Genomic DNA, 15,665 nt, shown 5'->3' with positions numbered 1-15,665 from the left:
TAATAAAGCTGCACATTTTTAATACTTTTTATGTAACCTTTGGAAGCATAAAAAAAACGCCGAAAAAAGCCAAATACATTTCTAAAAAAAATCCGCTTCCCGCAATATTTGCCATATTTGACGGGAAAAAAGCGGTTTTGGCAGCACTGAACATGGTCGCTGCGCCTGCTTTCTTGACGAACTTAACGAAGTTAGCAAGAGAGTGTGAGACTGTGAGACACACACACACAAATACATATGGATACATACATTCGTCATGCACAGGCAATTGAAGTAATATTAACAGCTTGTTATCGAACTGACGACCCATCGATAATAATTGATAAATTGATTTAAAGTGTGAAGTTAAATTTCATAAGATTTGTTTGCAAGACGTGGCAGCATTTCAAAACAGTTTAATTAGATGACAGTTGGGAAAATAATTAAATAAATGTATTCGTATGTATATTTATAAGATTGTATGTGATTGAATGGGTAATCACGTGCACCTACAAATTGTCAGTACTATGCCAAAAAGACTAGCAAACACACAATATTTGATAGACAAAAACAACTTGCAAATTGACTTACACTAATGTCGCCAAAGTGTCCTGTTTGCACTGTTCATAGCATTGCCCTATCACCATCATCCCCTACCCATAAAACACCTTCCCTTACTGGCGACTTATGATGACTCGTTGGTTTTGTAGGCGGCGTAGACGGCAAATTGGCTAAAAATGTTGCCAATGCGAAAGATTTCCGTTGCCAACAACTGCAGCAGCAGCAACAAAAAAAAACAAAAAATAAAACAAAAATTAAATTAAAAAATTGAAATAAATGCCAAACAAATCAAGCGAAATACTCGTGCATACATTTGTTGTTGCACTGTTATTCTCTCATACTCATAATAATAATATAAGATTTACAAATTGCAAATACCTTGCGAAATTTTTATGCCATGCTATGTATGAACATACTTATGTACGAGCATTTGTGCAAGCAAAAGTGAAGATTTTATTTTTCTTTTCCTTTTAGTTTTAGTTTTTCTTTTTTGGCGCTTTCTCGCGCTTTCGTTACGCGCCGTTGACAATTCAGAATTTGGCGCCATCGCCGTTGCCATGTCATCGTCCATGTCAAAAATTGTCGCCCTAATATCGCAACACTGTGAGCCCTGTCCTCTTCTATCTTGCTCTCTCTCTATGTCTCTCCAGCCCTGTCTTGGACTGTCTGGCTCCACTTGCATACCTTTTAGATCAGCGTCATGTGGCCAACGTTTCCGCTGTTGCAAAAAACCAAATGCTATTAGGAAATTCTGCAATCGAGCACACTCGACTGTGTGTGAGACCCAGTCCTTATACTGTAAGGACGGCAAATAAAAAATTTAAATAAATAAAATATTGATTTCAAAAAATTAAACCATTTAGAGATTTTCTGTTGACGCTGAGTTCAGTGAAACACAAAATAAACTTAGACGACAAATAAAAAAAAAAAAAAAAAAAAAATGAAAAACTACTGCATACTTTTAAGCGCGAGCGCTGCTTTAAAACTTGAGCAGCTATGAATATTGCTGCATACAACCGTTTTGCGATTAAGTCGGATAATATATAGTATAATAATTAACAAAAAAAAATATTCTTTGTGCTCTAGACAGAAAGACCGTCATGATGTCAAGAATATATGTTTGTATGAATAGGTTGGCCCATTAAAAAATTGGAATTTAACTTTGCTATAAAAAACTAGTCGGAAAGGTTATAGTCGTGATCCCGACCATAGGATACCCGTTACTAACTTCTATATGTATAATAGTACTTTAAAGAAAATACTTGTTTTGCTTTGAAAACTTTAATTCACCATAACTGCCGTTCTACTTCTCCGATCTTGATGCAACTCAGTGGGATAATTATTACCACACAATATGTATTATCTTAAAAGCTGTGGGTGTGGTGGTTTTTCGCATTTTGCGAGGGCGGCGGGTGGCGTAGCTTAAATTTGAAACAAACTTGATCTGCGTGGGGTATTTAGAAGTCTGTGAGTGAAAGTTTGATATCTCTATCTCTTATAGTCTATGAGATCCTTTTGTTTATACAGACGGACTCGGCTATTGATGCTGATCAAGAATATACATATATACTTTATAGGGTCGGAGATGCCTCCCTCTCCCTGTTACATACACTCCAACGAACACAATATGCCCTTTAATTTACTTTTTAAGTAACGGGTATAAAAAGGGCTCAATATTTTTTAAAGGTTAAACATTCAAATTCATTCATTCATTCAATTCAAATTTTTAAATGGACCACCCTTTATAAAAAAAAAAATTGATCTCTAATGTGTATCACGTATGTGTAAAAAATTTTCTTACAAAATGATGTGTATACCCAGTGTACTATTGATGTACAGGGTCTAAAAATATACTAAGCATCACTATATGTGTGCGTGTATGTTTGTATTGAAAGCGAATTACACACACAAACAAACGTCGCGTGGGCCGAAATGCAACAAATTGCTGAAAATACCCAAAGACAACAAGTGAGAGTGTTACTTTGCAGAAATGATCGGCTACAGCATACCCTGTTACTGTACGCATGTCTGCAGATAGCATGGTAATACTACATTCTATATTTAGTTCGGCACAGAGAAAGCGGTAATCGATTGTTCAGCGTTAAATTCAAATCAAGCTATCGATAAATCACATAAGTATGTTAAATAGTTCGATTACTGTCAAAGGCCACATTTATTTCGAAATGCAAGTACGATTTAAATAATTCTGATGAACAAAAATGTAATAAAATTTAAAATGTCAAACTTTACATACTGAGACAATAGTCTGATAAAGCCTGCGTTTTGCACTTCAAAGCAAGGATATTCGAACTAAAATAATATTTTGCAATTTATTGCACATAAAATATCTATGAAAATTTGCTGAAAATTGTGAATGCAGCTCGCCATGTTGCTGTTTTTAATTTTCAGAGTCAATTAAAAATTGTTAATTTTACTTATAATTTTAAGGTAGCAAAATGCGATGCGACCAACGCCAACGACGGCGACGGCGACGACTAAAAACAAAACCAACAACAACAACAAAAATAGGGGAAAAATATTGCAATTAAAATATTTGCGAGACTTTGTCACGACGGCGACGACGACAGCGTCAGTTGATGGCGGCAAATTTGGCGTTGAGTTGACATGCCCCCACTGCCCCGCAACCCGCACCACCCCAGAAACCCCCACACACTCGCACACACACGCACAGTCAACAATCGTGCCATATAAATTGCAATTAAATGCAAACTTTGAACGAAATGTTTTCCTGTTCCGTTGTAAGCATAAAAATTTATCCATTTTATTGCAATTTGGACCTCTCGCTTCTCATCTACCTGTCAAACTTGACAGACACTTTACTAAATTGTCCAACTTAATTTTGCGTTAACTAAAGTGCCTGACAAAAGTAAGCAACACCATCAATAAGTGTTGTACACTGCATTTTTTTTTTGCTGGAAGTGCCAACTATGTATACCAAAATTTCTGGACAAGTGTATTACAAATAACTCTTGGCTAACGTGTTTCTGGTTTAACTACAGGGCATCCTTTAGTAGAGTAATTAGTACAGTTATACGACTTGGGTGCAATGTTTTTGCCTGTTTTTTTTTCATTTACCTGTCAACTTTGACAGCCACTTTACTATAATGTCAATTGTATTTTCTTATTAGTTATACTGGCATCACAAAACTCATCAAACTATTAATAGCTGTATATATACCCTGTAACTTATATAAACTTCGGTTCCTGTTTGTTGGATACTTTCTATTCGTTCCATTTGCTTAAATTCAAAAAATGACCTTGACAATGGCATAAAGATAGATAGATAATAAAAACATACTCCTCATAGATCTGACTAATTGATTATAAAATTTATCAGTCAATTTATTTTCAACTAGATCTAGATTCCAAACCAGTTCTTAAAGCGACTCCTCCATAAATAGATTAATATAGCGTTGTAAATTCAAACTGTTAATCAAGTTTTAAATCAAAAGAAAAAAAAAGAGTTGTCGATTATTCGGCAAATAATATAAAATAATATACAAATATTGAGTTTTTTCAAAACACTTTTTGTGGAAAAAGTTTTAAGGGGAGAGAAAAGTGGAAAAGTGGTCATTGATGGTAAAAATGTTGTTTCCAATTTTGATGCAGAATCAAATTAAAAGAAAGCTAATAAAAAAAAACTTGACATTAAATCAAATTAAAGTTGATTTGTCATGAGAATCGATTAAAATATTTTTCGAGTTATTTTACAAAACTAGATAAATAACAGTTTATTATTGAAACGATCTAAAGTTTTAAACAAATAATTTTAAATTTTTATGTTTTTGTGTACAGTTTATGTTAATTTTTTATTGCTTTATCCGTTTTTTGTGAGTGAAAATTTGTCTATTTTTTATTATATACATATTTATGAGTCCCATCTTTTTGAATATTTCCTTATTTTATGTACAAATAATTGCGTGTCCTTCATGCTTCAAGGCAAAACACGAAAGTTGAAGCAAACTGCGATCTTGTGGTTAATCCAATCGATTCTATATATAGTATATGATGACTGACTGATCTAGGTATGTGCCAAACTTGGTTTATCTTAATGTCAAATGTGCGGGCGACATGGACATTTTCAAAGCGATTGCAAGCGATCGCCCACAATGATCACGTCCAGATGGTGGTCTACAATCTACAGTCTATAGTCCCCATTTTACAGGCCCCGAGGAGATTTGCTAAATTTCTATTTGATTTTAATACACTTAAACGCAATCAATTTTATTGCGCTCGTTTCGGTTGCCTGTCGAATCGAATTCAATTTGATTTGCTTTTCGATGTGAACTTGGAATGGGACTGTAAATTAAAAGATTAGGGGTGCTGTGAACGGGGATATGGATTTTTGATTTTGGCTTCTGCGCCATTTGCAAGATCACAAAAAAATAATAGAAAACAGCGAAAACAAAAAAAAAAATAGTTGTTTACAAGCAAATGCGAGTGTGGAATCTTACGAAAAATGAATGTTGCCGCTGCGTTCCATATGCACATGATCCAAATACATATAAACATACTGAATATTAAATACTGAATACTGAATACTTATACCACTATATATCCACTTGCGACTTATGTGTTAACATAAAACAGATGACGGGCAGCAGCTGTGACTGCCAATCCAATTTGCTTTGGTAACCAACTGGATATGGATATCGTTTCTGGCTTCATCAACGTTACGTTCACGTGCCAAATGCTAAATGCCAATTGCTTACGTCATAAAAGCCCCTTCCCTATACCAAATCCATACCCATACCCATTTACCTCCCTCTGCATCGGTCCAGCATGAGAGAAAGAGAGAGGGAAAGAAGCTCTCGAGTGCATTTGTACTCCAGCTAATTTTAATTTTAATAAATGCATTCATCACAATTTAGCGTCGTTTTATGCATTTCTCACATTTGTTTGCATTTCTGCTTTTGCACTTTTGCCTCAGTGTAGCTTTATCTCTGAACCCGAGATGACTATAATACGACTGCAGATCGTATTAACACTACTTGTAAGTTGATTATTTATGTATTCACCCTTTGGAAATGCTTTGTCAAATTCTTTAAAAAATTTGTTTTCTTATATGAGTTGATTGAACTTTAGTACTTTACATTATAATGATTGTCAAATCAAACTACTTTATAGTGAAATCGCACTGAACCGAAAAAAAACACTTCATTACATAAGAATGCATTAAATCTTTATTTAAGACAAATTGCTCGTTTTCTACATATTTATAAACGGAATTGCTGTTTAAAATTAAATTATTGCATTGGGAGAAGAGATTAATTGATAAAGTTTATTATTAAAAAGATTGTCTGTATATTATCAATCTTAAAAAGAAGATATATATAATTCAAATGCTAGTTTAATATCAGAACAATTGAAAAAATTGCGTATACTTCCTCTTCTGAATTAATCTTCAGAAATCTCTAGTAGAAACCTCTAACAAACTCATTAATCTCTGGTCTAGACAAAAAAGTACATATTATAGGATATGTGCTAGTCGTGCTACATGGTAAAATATACAATACAAAGTGTGTTTTATGTAACAACTTAAAAGCTCTATTAATACCTACCTCACTGTAATAAAAACCAGTTTAAACATTTCCCAAGTCCAATTAATTTCTCGCTATACTTTATTCGATTTAAAAATCTACAGACTAGTTTCAGCTAACTTTACTTATTATAAGTTATTATTGTTATAAACAAAACACCTATGCCCCGATACATTTAATGATTTGTAAGTAAAATGAATTCCACATTTTGCTCTTGCTATTTTTGTTTTTTTTTTTTAATGACTTTTCGCAATTTAAATACGTTGAGACGATAACGATAACTGTGTGACTCAAACAATTGATCGAATTTACCACTTACAGCTTGCGCTGTTGTCCCGCTGCTTTTTGGTGGCGCTGTCGCTGCCCACAAGGTCGCCACAGTCCCTGGACATACTTCGTGCCAGGGATGCATGTTCTGCCAGCGGTAAACTTGATTCAGATCAACGACGAGCTTTGGATAGACAGGAATATGAGAACACGTTGTGGGTACGTCGATACATTTACTGCTTCTGGACACAGCTGCAGCTGTGGGATGACTCGGGCTTCAATACCAATCGCATTCTTCACACTTACGGCGGAAGGCAGCGTTTGAATGAGGAGCAAGCTCTGCCAGCGATAAATGGCTGCAATGCGCGTGCTCGTAGAGATTCTAAAAATGCACTCAGTTGGTGCTACAATGCATTTATCTGCATACTACGAACTCCTGTGGGGGATTGGTATCGTCGCTACATGCTGGACGTAATCAATGGAAATGCCTAGCAAAAAAAAGTGAGTCCAGTAATTGGTTTGACAACAAAAATTATTTTTCTTTTATTTATTTTAGTTTTCTACGGCTATTTAAACCAGTTAATTAAATTATTAAATAAAAAAATTGACAAAATTTATTTGAACTTAAGATGTTGGCTAAAAAAGTCAAAAATGACATTTGATAAGTGTTGTTAAATGTCCTTTGTTAGTTTCGAATCTTTCGATATTCGATAATAGTAATGGTATGAAATTAAAAACTGTCCCATACATTCACCAGGCGGATAATTTGTCAGGCACACGAAAATCGTAGTAGACTTGGGCAGCAAAATTCAACAAATTTAAGACTGAAAGGCTTTGACAAACGAATCTGAAAACCGGCCAAGATGGAAAACAGTAACATACGCGACTTTGGTAATACGAAGGATGACACAATTGACACAATCTCGAATGAAGCCACCACATCGCGCACATTGAAGGCCAAAAATGGCCAAACGGATGTGATTCCTACTGGGGCAGCAGCAGATTGTAGTTCTAAATTGCCAGAACAACAGCATCAGCAAATCGACGAACAGATAGAGGGCAAAGATCAACCAAAAACTGAAGGAGGGCCTGAAGCTTCTGTTGCCGTTGCTGCTCCCGTTTCCGCTTCCGCTGGCAATAATGATAACGGGCAGGAGACTCAAGAGTTATTGTTGCCACCGAAACAGAATCGTTGCGACAAGTGTGGCAAGAAATTTGGTTTAACCGGCGGATTCCCCTGTCGCTGCGGTGGCACATATTGTGCCTTTCATCGTTATAGCGATCGCCATGATTGCAACTTCGATTATCGCGAGATGGGAGCAAGTCAAATACGTCGCGATAATCCATTAGTTGTACCAGAAAAGCTGCGCAAACTCTAATTAACGCTCTAGACGCCAGCTTGGTGGTCCTTCTTTCTATTGCTGTTCTCTTATTGTTCTATTCTTGTTTAACAATTTTTTCCTTTCTTTTTTTTTTTGGCATGAGCTATTCCGAAAAACTGCATCCAGAACAACACAATAGAAACGGGAAACACAATACATACATGTATAACCAAGAGGCAAATGCAAAATGTACAATAAATTTTACTAATGTAGCATTTGTAAGCAATTCATAATATTCTATTGGAATAAGCGCAATGTTAAATGCGTTTATTTGTAACGTCAAATTTAAATCGGCTGACGTCATCTATGGGCGCTTGTGAGTCCTACCGTAGTTGACAACTTAGCTATTCAAACTTCACTTTAAATCTTCATTAAATCGTTTACCTTTATTTTATCTAATTTCGAATTTTAAGTTTTTATCAAATTATTAATTAATTGCAAAGCTTTTGAATTTTGTAAGTTGCATTACCTGAAATTTAAATTCGTTAGCATTTTCAGTTGCGATACAGCACTGGACATTTATCGATATATGCGACAAAACTGGTTCCAGATCCTAAAATGACCGGCACTAAATTTAAAATTTGAATTATTTTTGTTCCTTTGTGCTTAATATAGATAGTAAAATTATTTCATTAAACCAAATAAATTCGATATTAGATAAAATAAATGTCATTATTTTTATGAACTTTACTCGTAACCTTTCGGATCCATTTTACAAAATGACCCAAAACTGACTGTCGACATTTTCTGGGAGCCAAGGCTGCCACACCGTTTGATTCAATTTAGCGAGTAGTTAAATTTAGTGATGGCGATTTTCAATAAAATAGCGATATTGATATTGGAAATGATATCAATTGAAAAATAGTATGTGACAGTAAATAATATTTAGTGAAAATCGACAATATCGTATTGTCATATCGTTGCTTGCAGAAGTATCGCCAAATAATATCGATGTAATATCGATATTGTTATATCGAAATCCATCCCTAGTTCAATCGAACTTTATCTGAACGATTCGATACAACCTCTTAATTGCAAAATAAACGACGCCACATAAACATAAACATAAATAAACATCAACAGGAAGAGCAAAAAACAAAGAAACAGTGTGTCGGCAAAAGCGCGGGAAAGTGCGGGCGATTTGTGCATTGTGCATGTTAAATGGAGATGGAAAAGAAGGCCAAAGAGCAATTGCGTCGGTATAAGAAGTCGCGACATGCGCATTCCAGCAGCGACAGCTCCAGCACAGACACGGACAGTGGCAGCAGCTCGTACAGCAGCTCCGACAGCGAACGGGATCACCATGGACATGCCCACCCGCATCAGCGGTCCGCGGAGCGACATCATCGCAAGAAGAAGAGCTCGCGACGGGCGGGCAGCTCGTCGGGCGACGAGCGTCGCAAGCGTGACAAGCGGGAACGTGAACGGGATCGTGATCGGGACCGTGATCATGTGCAAAAGAAGCTAGTGGCGAAACGTAATCACATCAAACGCAAGCTGAAAGAGGCGCGGCTCAAGAAACGTGCCGCCGCCGCACTCAGCGGACATGGACATCGTGCTCTGTCTCCCGCCACGCAGGCGAAGCTGAAGAAGCTGGCGGAGCGCAAGCATTTGCGTGCCGCCAGCAAGGAGCAGCGGGAGAGGGAGCGGGAGAAGCTGCGTAGTGTGCACCGCGAGAGGGAGCGAGAGCGGGAACGGGATCATCATCGCTTGGGCAGCAGTCGGTCGCCAACAGGTGCCTCCAGCACCACGACGACAACCAAAATACGCATTCATCAGGATGTGGTGGGTAAGCGCCAAAAGAGTCCCGGTCCAGCCGGGTCAGGTTCCGGATCCGGTTTGGGACCCAACAGCACGCCCGCCGCTCGCATGCATCATCAGCTGATGTCGCGGGAGAAGATCATCATACAGACGAGAACGCGCGGACGCACTCCGTCATTGGAGCGTGAGCGCGAGAGGGAGCGGGAACGGGAGCGCATCGAGCGGGAGAGGGAGCGAGAAAGGGAGCGTGTGGAGCGAGAGCACGAACGGCAGCGACATGAGCACAAGCTCCAACGTCACGACGATCTCTCCCTGCGCGAACGGGAACGTGATCGTCGGGAAAGGGAACGAGAACGCGCCGAGCGGGAGGCAGCTCGGGACAAAGAACGCGCCGAAGCCTTAGCTCGCTGCCAGGAGCGACAGCGGGAACGCGAGCGTCTGGCCCGCGAGAAGATGCGACGCCAGGAGGAGGATGAGGGCAAAAAGCCATATGGAGCTGGTGGTGTGCGAGATCTGGACATGCCCATGCCCTATGGCAGTCGGGAGCGCTCCCTGGAGACCGTGGAGCGTGCCGGGCGTCATGTGCGCGACAAGCGGGAACTGGAGGCCTATGAACGCGAGCAGGAGTTCATTGAGGCCGAGCGCCATGGACTGCTGGACGAGATGCGTCGCTATGGCGGCCAACGAAGACGCGAGCTCAGTCCGCTTGCCGAGCACTTTCCACAGCGCATAAGAGATCTCCGGGATCTCTACTCGGAGGAGGAGCGTGAACGGTGAGTCAAGTTCCAGTTGAAGATCTTCCAGTTGAAGATCTTCCAGTTGAATATCTTCCAGTTGAAGATCTTCCAGTTGAAGATCTTCCAGTTTAAGATCTTCCAGTTGAAGATCTTCCAGTTGAAGGTCTTTCACTTGAAGGTCTTCCAGTTGAAGGTCTTCCAGTTGAAGGTCTTCCAGTTGAATATCTTTCAGTTCAAGATTACACTTTAATGCAGGAATCAAAGATCTTATAGTTAAGAGCAGTTATTATCCCATTTATATTATATTTTTTACTAAAAAAAAATTACAACTCTTTTTTTAATGTTTATTTAAATATTACAAAATAATAATTGAATTTCAATTTTTATTTTAAGGTTACGAAATAACAAATCTATTGATTTTAAAATAAAAGTTACTGAATAGCACGTTTTTAAAAAATCAAAAGTAAAACTCAAATGCAAAAGAAAATATACATAGTTATTTATGTATTGCAAAATAATAATAAAATTACAATTTTTTAAAATTATTTTTTTTCCATGATGAGTTTAAAAAATCAAACCCGAAAATATTTACCCGGATAACTAAGAAAATGAATAATTTGGGCTTAGAATCTTTAATACTCGTATATAAATTGATTGGAACTCTTATTTTTGATTTTGTATTATCAGAATTAAGATTAATAATTCATTTCAAGTGTTATTCAAAAAATATAATTATAAAATAACTTTTTTAGATTGATTTAAATTATGAAATGAAATTTAAATTGATTTTCAATTTTGATTTTTTTAGTGCCTACAAGCGTGCCTATTTGGATGCACGCTACTCGCGGGATCGGGAAGCTTGGCTGGAGGCGAGGGACATGCGGGATTATCGGGAACTGGATGCGGAGGATGTGCTCTATGCGGATGAGCGAGAGCGCATGATGCGCGAACGTGAGCGAGAGAGGGAGAGGGAGCGAGAGAGATTGCCAGCTCGTGGAGATTATCGAGCCGAGTGGGAGCGCGACTGGGATGAGGATAACGGCGGCAACGGAGGAGGAGGAGCTGGTGGAGGTGGCGGTGGAGGTGGCGGTGGTGGTGCTGGTGGTAATGGCACGCCAGGACGTGCCAGCGGATTTGTTGGTGGTCCCAAGCGGCCAAAGCCGCCGGCACAGCAAACTTCACAGCAGCAGCAGCATCATTCGGCCTCGGAGCCGGATTGGGATGCGGATGAGCGTGAGGAGTGCGTCGGTGGTGGTGGAGCTGGCGGTGGCGGTGGTGTTGGTAACGATGTGGTGAAGAACGAACCCGCCTGGCTGGAGCATGATCAGCGAGAGAAACCACGTGGTTGGCAGCAGGCGAACAACGATTGGCGCGACAATGATGAGCCCAATTTTGGACGCAACAATGGCGCTGGCACCGAGGGACAGCCGCCACATCATGCTCCCTCCTCATCGCCACATCATCATGTCCATCCACGTGGTGAGCGCGGTGGCGGACGTGGTTTTCGACGTGGTGGTGGTGGAGGTGGTGGCGGAGGCGGGCATGGTCATGAGCATGGCGAGCGTGGTTACAGATCGCATCCACCACCACTGATGACGCTGCCAGTGCAGCCACCAGGTGGCTATCATGGTGGTGGTGGCAGCTCACGTGGATTTCCACACAAGCGTTTGCCTTACGGAGGCGGCGGCGGAGGCGCCTTCATCAAGAAACATCCACACATGCCGCCGACAACAGCAGCCGGAGTTGGACCCGGAGCAGCTGCATCCACAGCACAGGTGGCGCCACATCAGCAGCCCAAGCCGAGCAATGCGGCGGCTCAAGCGAGCGCTGTGGCCGCGGCCACCACAGCGGTGGCAGCTGCCAAGGCGGCGGCCCAAAGTGCTGCCAATGCCATCACCAATCCGGGCATCCTGGCCCAGGTGAGCAAGCTGCCCAACATTAAGCAGGAGGATGCAGCCGAGGATTCAGCAGGCACACCAGAGCTGGCAGCCACTTCCGTTACCGCTGAGCCGGCCACAGACTCAAATCTTCCACTGGAGTCATCACTGAGACAACTGAAGCAGGAACCGAAGCCCAACGGCGAGCTGAGCGAGATTAGCGACAGCGATGATGACATACTCAATAAGACGGACAAAGTGAAGCCCAAATCGGAGCTACAACTGGAGGGAGCACTAGCTGGCAATCAGGAGATCTCCACGGATGCCTTGTCCAACAGCGAGGAGATCACCAAAAGCGAGACGCAGACAATAGCCCAAGGTCCAACTCAAACTGCAACTGCTGGTCCAGCAGCGGGAGCACAGCAAGCGAGCATTAAGAGCGAGGAAGTTGAGGAAGTGCTGGACTTTGAGGAGATCTCCGATGGTGAACTGGAGGAGGATGCCAGGCACAAGGGTAAGCGTCGATAGCAGGTCAGGTTGGGCAGCCAAAAGTGTTTTCGCTTATCAAATTGAACCAATGGCTGCCCATCGCTGATCTGATCTACTGTAGATCCTGTAGATGATGCTCCTGCTGATCTGTTACTAATTTTTGCACATACGTTTTTGCAGGCATTGGCGATGCTCTGGGCGTGGACTGGCAGGGATTGATAGCGGAGACGCGACAACAGGCAACGGATCATGCGGCACAACAGGGTGTGGATAGGAACACCTCGGCCAAGCAGCGTTGGCAGCCGCATCGTGTCCTGCTCGACATGGGCATCAGCTTTGATATGGCCGGCACGGAGTATGCCCATCGCATCATCAATGATGCACGTCAGCAGCTGCTGCTCGAGAAGGAGCAACAGCAACTGATCAAAACGGAACCGGAAACGGGCAAAACAACGCCGCCAGCGCATGATTATCGGGAACTGCTGGACACGGAGCATGTGGAGCCGTTGGCCTGCGTCCAAATGGGATTGCGAAGCGCCGCCGCCGAGCGTCAACGTCTTGTGGGCAATGTGTGTGGTCCTGGAAGTCGTGCGCTCAGCGCTCGACAGGATTTGCGTTTACGTCGTCAGCTTTGTGGTCTGCCGGCGAGGGAATGCGACTTCCCCAGGAATGTGCCCATTGTCAGCGAGGGATTGAGATCGCTGGCCATGCACATGTTCCAGCGCACACTCGATGTCAAATGAGATCCGATCGCTCGACATCGACTCGAGCAATTTAGCTATAGACTAGATATACAAATCTACATGCAATGTCCGAATGCTGTCAATCTTCACCAGGTTGATAACAATAACAACAACGATGACGATAACGATAACAATGTCGATGCCTGATGTGTGTGTTTGATACCGATTACAATTATGCTAGCGAGTTCAATTACCTTAATTATGCCCGGATTCCAATAATTGTAGCACTAATTATGTCAAAAAAAAAAAAACAAAAACAAAAAAACGAAATCCATACAATATATAATATTATGCTGTAACTTAGTCGAAACTCCAATTTTAAAGTTATATATACCTATTTTATTGAATTTGTGTAATAAATAAGAAGATATTCAAACGCAAATCCAATTTATTTTGAAGAACAACAGAAAATTATTATTAAAAAATGATATTCAATGGACATATAATTCATCTTCATATTTGGAACATACTGGAGGTATAGGAATAGTTAACCCAAACAACATATATTATAAAGCAGTACAATTTTATTTTTCTCATTTTTTTTTTTTTGTAAATATTTATTTTGGCCATGTGGCATTTCCAGATACACATAAGAAACAACAAGTGCACATTTGAATGAAAATAACTAAATTTATTTGAAGAAACACTATTCTTTTTGTAGATGTCGAAATTCTTTACCCAATGTACTTTTTGTGTAATTTCGGTTGCTTTATTGGTGGTTGGCGATTTCTATACTTTTTCAAATTAAATCATAAACAGGGAATAACAGTGGAACTGTAAACCGAAACTATCCGTTTCATTTTTAGTACCGGAACTGAAACCGTAACCGAATGAAAATTCTCTGTCAAGAACCGAAAACCGAAACGTTTGTACCGGTACGATTGTGGTAAAGTTGCTAGGTCAAAGAGTTGTCCAACTTCAAAATGTCATAACTTGATCAAAACTGAACCGATTTTCAAGCGGAATGTCATTTTGATCATGATTTTACCTCTTAATACATTCTGCATTTAAATATTTTTAAATTCGTTCAAACTTTTTTTGCCCTAGGTATGTTTATTTCGAGGTCATATTATAAAACGACATCTTAAAATTTTAAAATGTTTCAAAATTGATTTGCTGTACCGTTACGTACCGCTACTGATACCGGAACCGAAAGAAAAAAAAACTGAAACAGAACCTTTTACCGAAATAGTTACTTCGGGACGTACCGAAACCGTAACCGTAACCTAGATACCTTTAATATCAAGCAGAAAAGTAGCTAAATTCTTAAAGTACTCTTCATTCCAGAAACTTATTTGAAAACAAAATTAAATTTGTACAATTTATTTTACACAATTTGAGCATAGAAAAGTCGGAGTTGCTTTTGATCTAAAGATCGGTGTGTGCCTTAATCCAATCAATGAAGTAATAGACACGAGCATAGCCATCTGGATTTTTGGAACCACAGCCGCCATAGACGAAACCGGCGATGCCAACGATCTCATTCTTATAAAGGGCCGGACCACCGGAGTCTCCATTGCAGGCGCCGTTGTTGGGCTCATGGCTGAGGCACAACATGTTGGGGTAACCATATTTGATGCGCTCCTGGCACTCCTCCAGCGACAGGGATTGGAGAGTGTTCCATTGCAGATAACGCGGCAGATCGCCGCCATGTGTGAGACGACCCCAACCCGAGATGATGATGTCCGCATCCGCGGGAGTATTCTGACTGGGCAGCGAGATCGCCTGGATGTTGGATGAGAAGATGAACGGAGTATCGACACGCAACACGGCAATGTCGTTCAGGAAGTTGCCATAATCCTTATGCACAATGACCTCGACAACCTGACGGAGTATTCCACCACTGAATCTATCATTGCTTCCCGCCCGTACGTTGAGGTTCTTCGCCGGATAGACTTCGATGGTGCCATTTTCATAGGTGTTGGTGACACAGTGGGCGGCAGTTAGCACCCAGTTCCTGGAGATGATCGATCCTCCGCAATTGTGTGAGCCACGATTCCGCAACGAGATCTGATGGGGAAACTGCGCCGGGGTTGCATCCACGCCACCCACAACTCTTCCATCGATGACGTATCCAGGCGCCGCCTGGCAAACGACGGATAACAATATCACGGATAGAATCACTTGAAGCAACATTCTGGCCACAACTGAGTTGCTCCGATCCACAGGCAATGCCTTTTATTGATGCTCCTCTAGGCCCACAACTATTATTTATTATCCAGCCAAGGCAGTGCGATTAGGAAACTACATATTTTCAAGATTTCTGGCCATGCGAATATATATATCTTATCAGTTATCAGTTGACAAT

At 40.8% G+C, this 15,665-nt stretch overlaps 4 protein-coding genes across 5 annotated transcripts; 3 read left to right on the top strand and 1 right to left on the bottom strand.

The window, feature by feature from the left end:
- The first annotated feature begins 5,475 nt into the window (after positions 1-5,475).
- LOC117790665 lies at positions 5,476-6,948 on the top strand. Of its 2 annotated transcripts, none has more exons than XM_034630174.1 (3): positions 5,476-5,554; positions 6,423-6,869; positions 6,925-6,948. In XM_034630174.1, the coding sequence occupies exons 1-2, from the start codon at positions 5,516-5,518 to the stop codon at positions 6,858-6,860; spliced, it is 477 nt and encodes a 158-aa protein (XP_034486065.1). In that variant the 5' UTR covers positions 5,476-5,515; the 3' UTR covers positions 6,861-6,869; positions 6,925-6,948. The 2 variants fall into 2 exon arrangements, with proteins under 2 accessions (XP_034486065.1, XP_034486073.1); XM_034630182.1 differs by having other exon boundaries at positions 6,423-6,873; positions 6,925-6,944.
- Positions 6,949-6,993: 45 nt separating this feature from the next.
- On the top strand, positions 6,994-7,976 carry LOC117789758 (zinc finger A20 and AN1 domain-containing stress-associated protein 9). The gene has a single exon (XM_034628886.1). It carries the CDS (start codon positions 7,232-7,234, stop codon positions 7,745-7,747), a length of 516 nt encoding a protein of 171 aa, XP_034484777.1. The 5' UTR covers positions 6,994-7,231; the 3' UTR covers positions 7,748-7,976.
- A 741-nt stretch (positions 7,977-8,717) lies between these two features.
- On the top strand, positions 8,718-13,732 carry LOC117790678 (fl(2)d-associated complex component). Its single transcript, XM_034630196.1, has 3 exons — positions 8,718-10,284; positions 11,057-12,639; positions 12,795-13,732. Exons 1-3 carry the CDS (start codon positions 8,912-8,914, stop codon positions 13,355-13,357), a joined length of 3,519 nt encoding a protein of 1,172 aa, XP_034486087.1. The 5' UTR covers positions 8,718-8,911; the 3' UTR covers positions 13,358-13,732.
- A 919-nt stretch (positions 13,733-14,651) lies between these two features.
- LOC117793484 (serine protease SP24D-like) lies at positions 14,652-15,524 on the bottom strand. Its single transcript, XM_034633806.1, has one exon. The coding sequence runs from the start codon at positions 15,491-15,493 to the stop codon at positions 14,726-14,728; it is 768 nt and encodes a 255-aa protein (XP_034489697.1). The 5' UTR covers positions 15,494-15,524; the 3' UTR covers positions 14,652-14,725.
- Between the last annotated feature and the right edge of the window lie 141 nt (positions 15,525-15,665).

The sequence above is a fragment of the Drosophila innubila genome, chromosome X, assembly GCF_004354385.1.
Source record: "Drosophila innubila isolate TH190305 chromosome X, UK_Dinn_1.0, whole genome shotgun sequence".
Taxonomy (NCBI): Eukaryota; Metazoa; Arthropoda; class Insecta; order Diptera; family Drosophilidae; genus Drosophila; species Drosophila innubila.
The sequence above is the reverse complement of the archived record's forward strand: the minus strand, read 5'-3'. Positions and strand labels throughout refer to the sequence as shown.

Coding starts and splice junctions, on each gene's coding strand:
- LOC117790665 (XM_034630174.1), top strand. CDS start 5,516: ATGACTATAATACGACTGCAGATCGTATTAACACTACTT. Junction 5,555..6,422: donor AGATCGTATTAACACTACTT/GTAAGTTGATTA, acceptor TACCACTTACAG/CTTGCGCTGTTGTCCCGCTG.
- LOC117789758 (XM_034628886.1), top strand. CDS start 7,232: ATGGAAAACAGTAACATACGCGACTTTGGTAATACGAAGGATGACACA.
- LOC117790678 (XM_034630196.1), top strand. CDS start 8,912: ATGGAGATGGAAAAGAAGGCCAAAGAGCAATTGCGTCGGTATAAGAAG. Junction 10,285..11,056: donor TCGGAGGAGGAGCGTGAACG/GTGAGTCAAGTT, acceptor TGATTTTTTTAG/TGCCTACAAGCGTGCCTATT. Junction 12,640..12,794: donor GGAGGATGCCAGGCACAAGG/GTAAGCGTCGAT, acceptor ACGTTTTTGCAG/GCATTGGCGATGCTCTGGGC.
- LOC117793484 (XM_034633806.1), bottom strand. CDS start 15,493: ATGTTGCTTCAAGTGATTCTATCCGTGATATTGTTATCCGTCGTTTGC.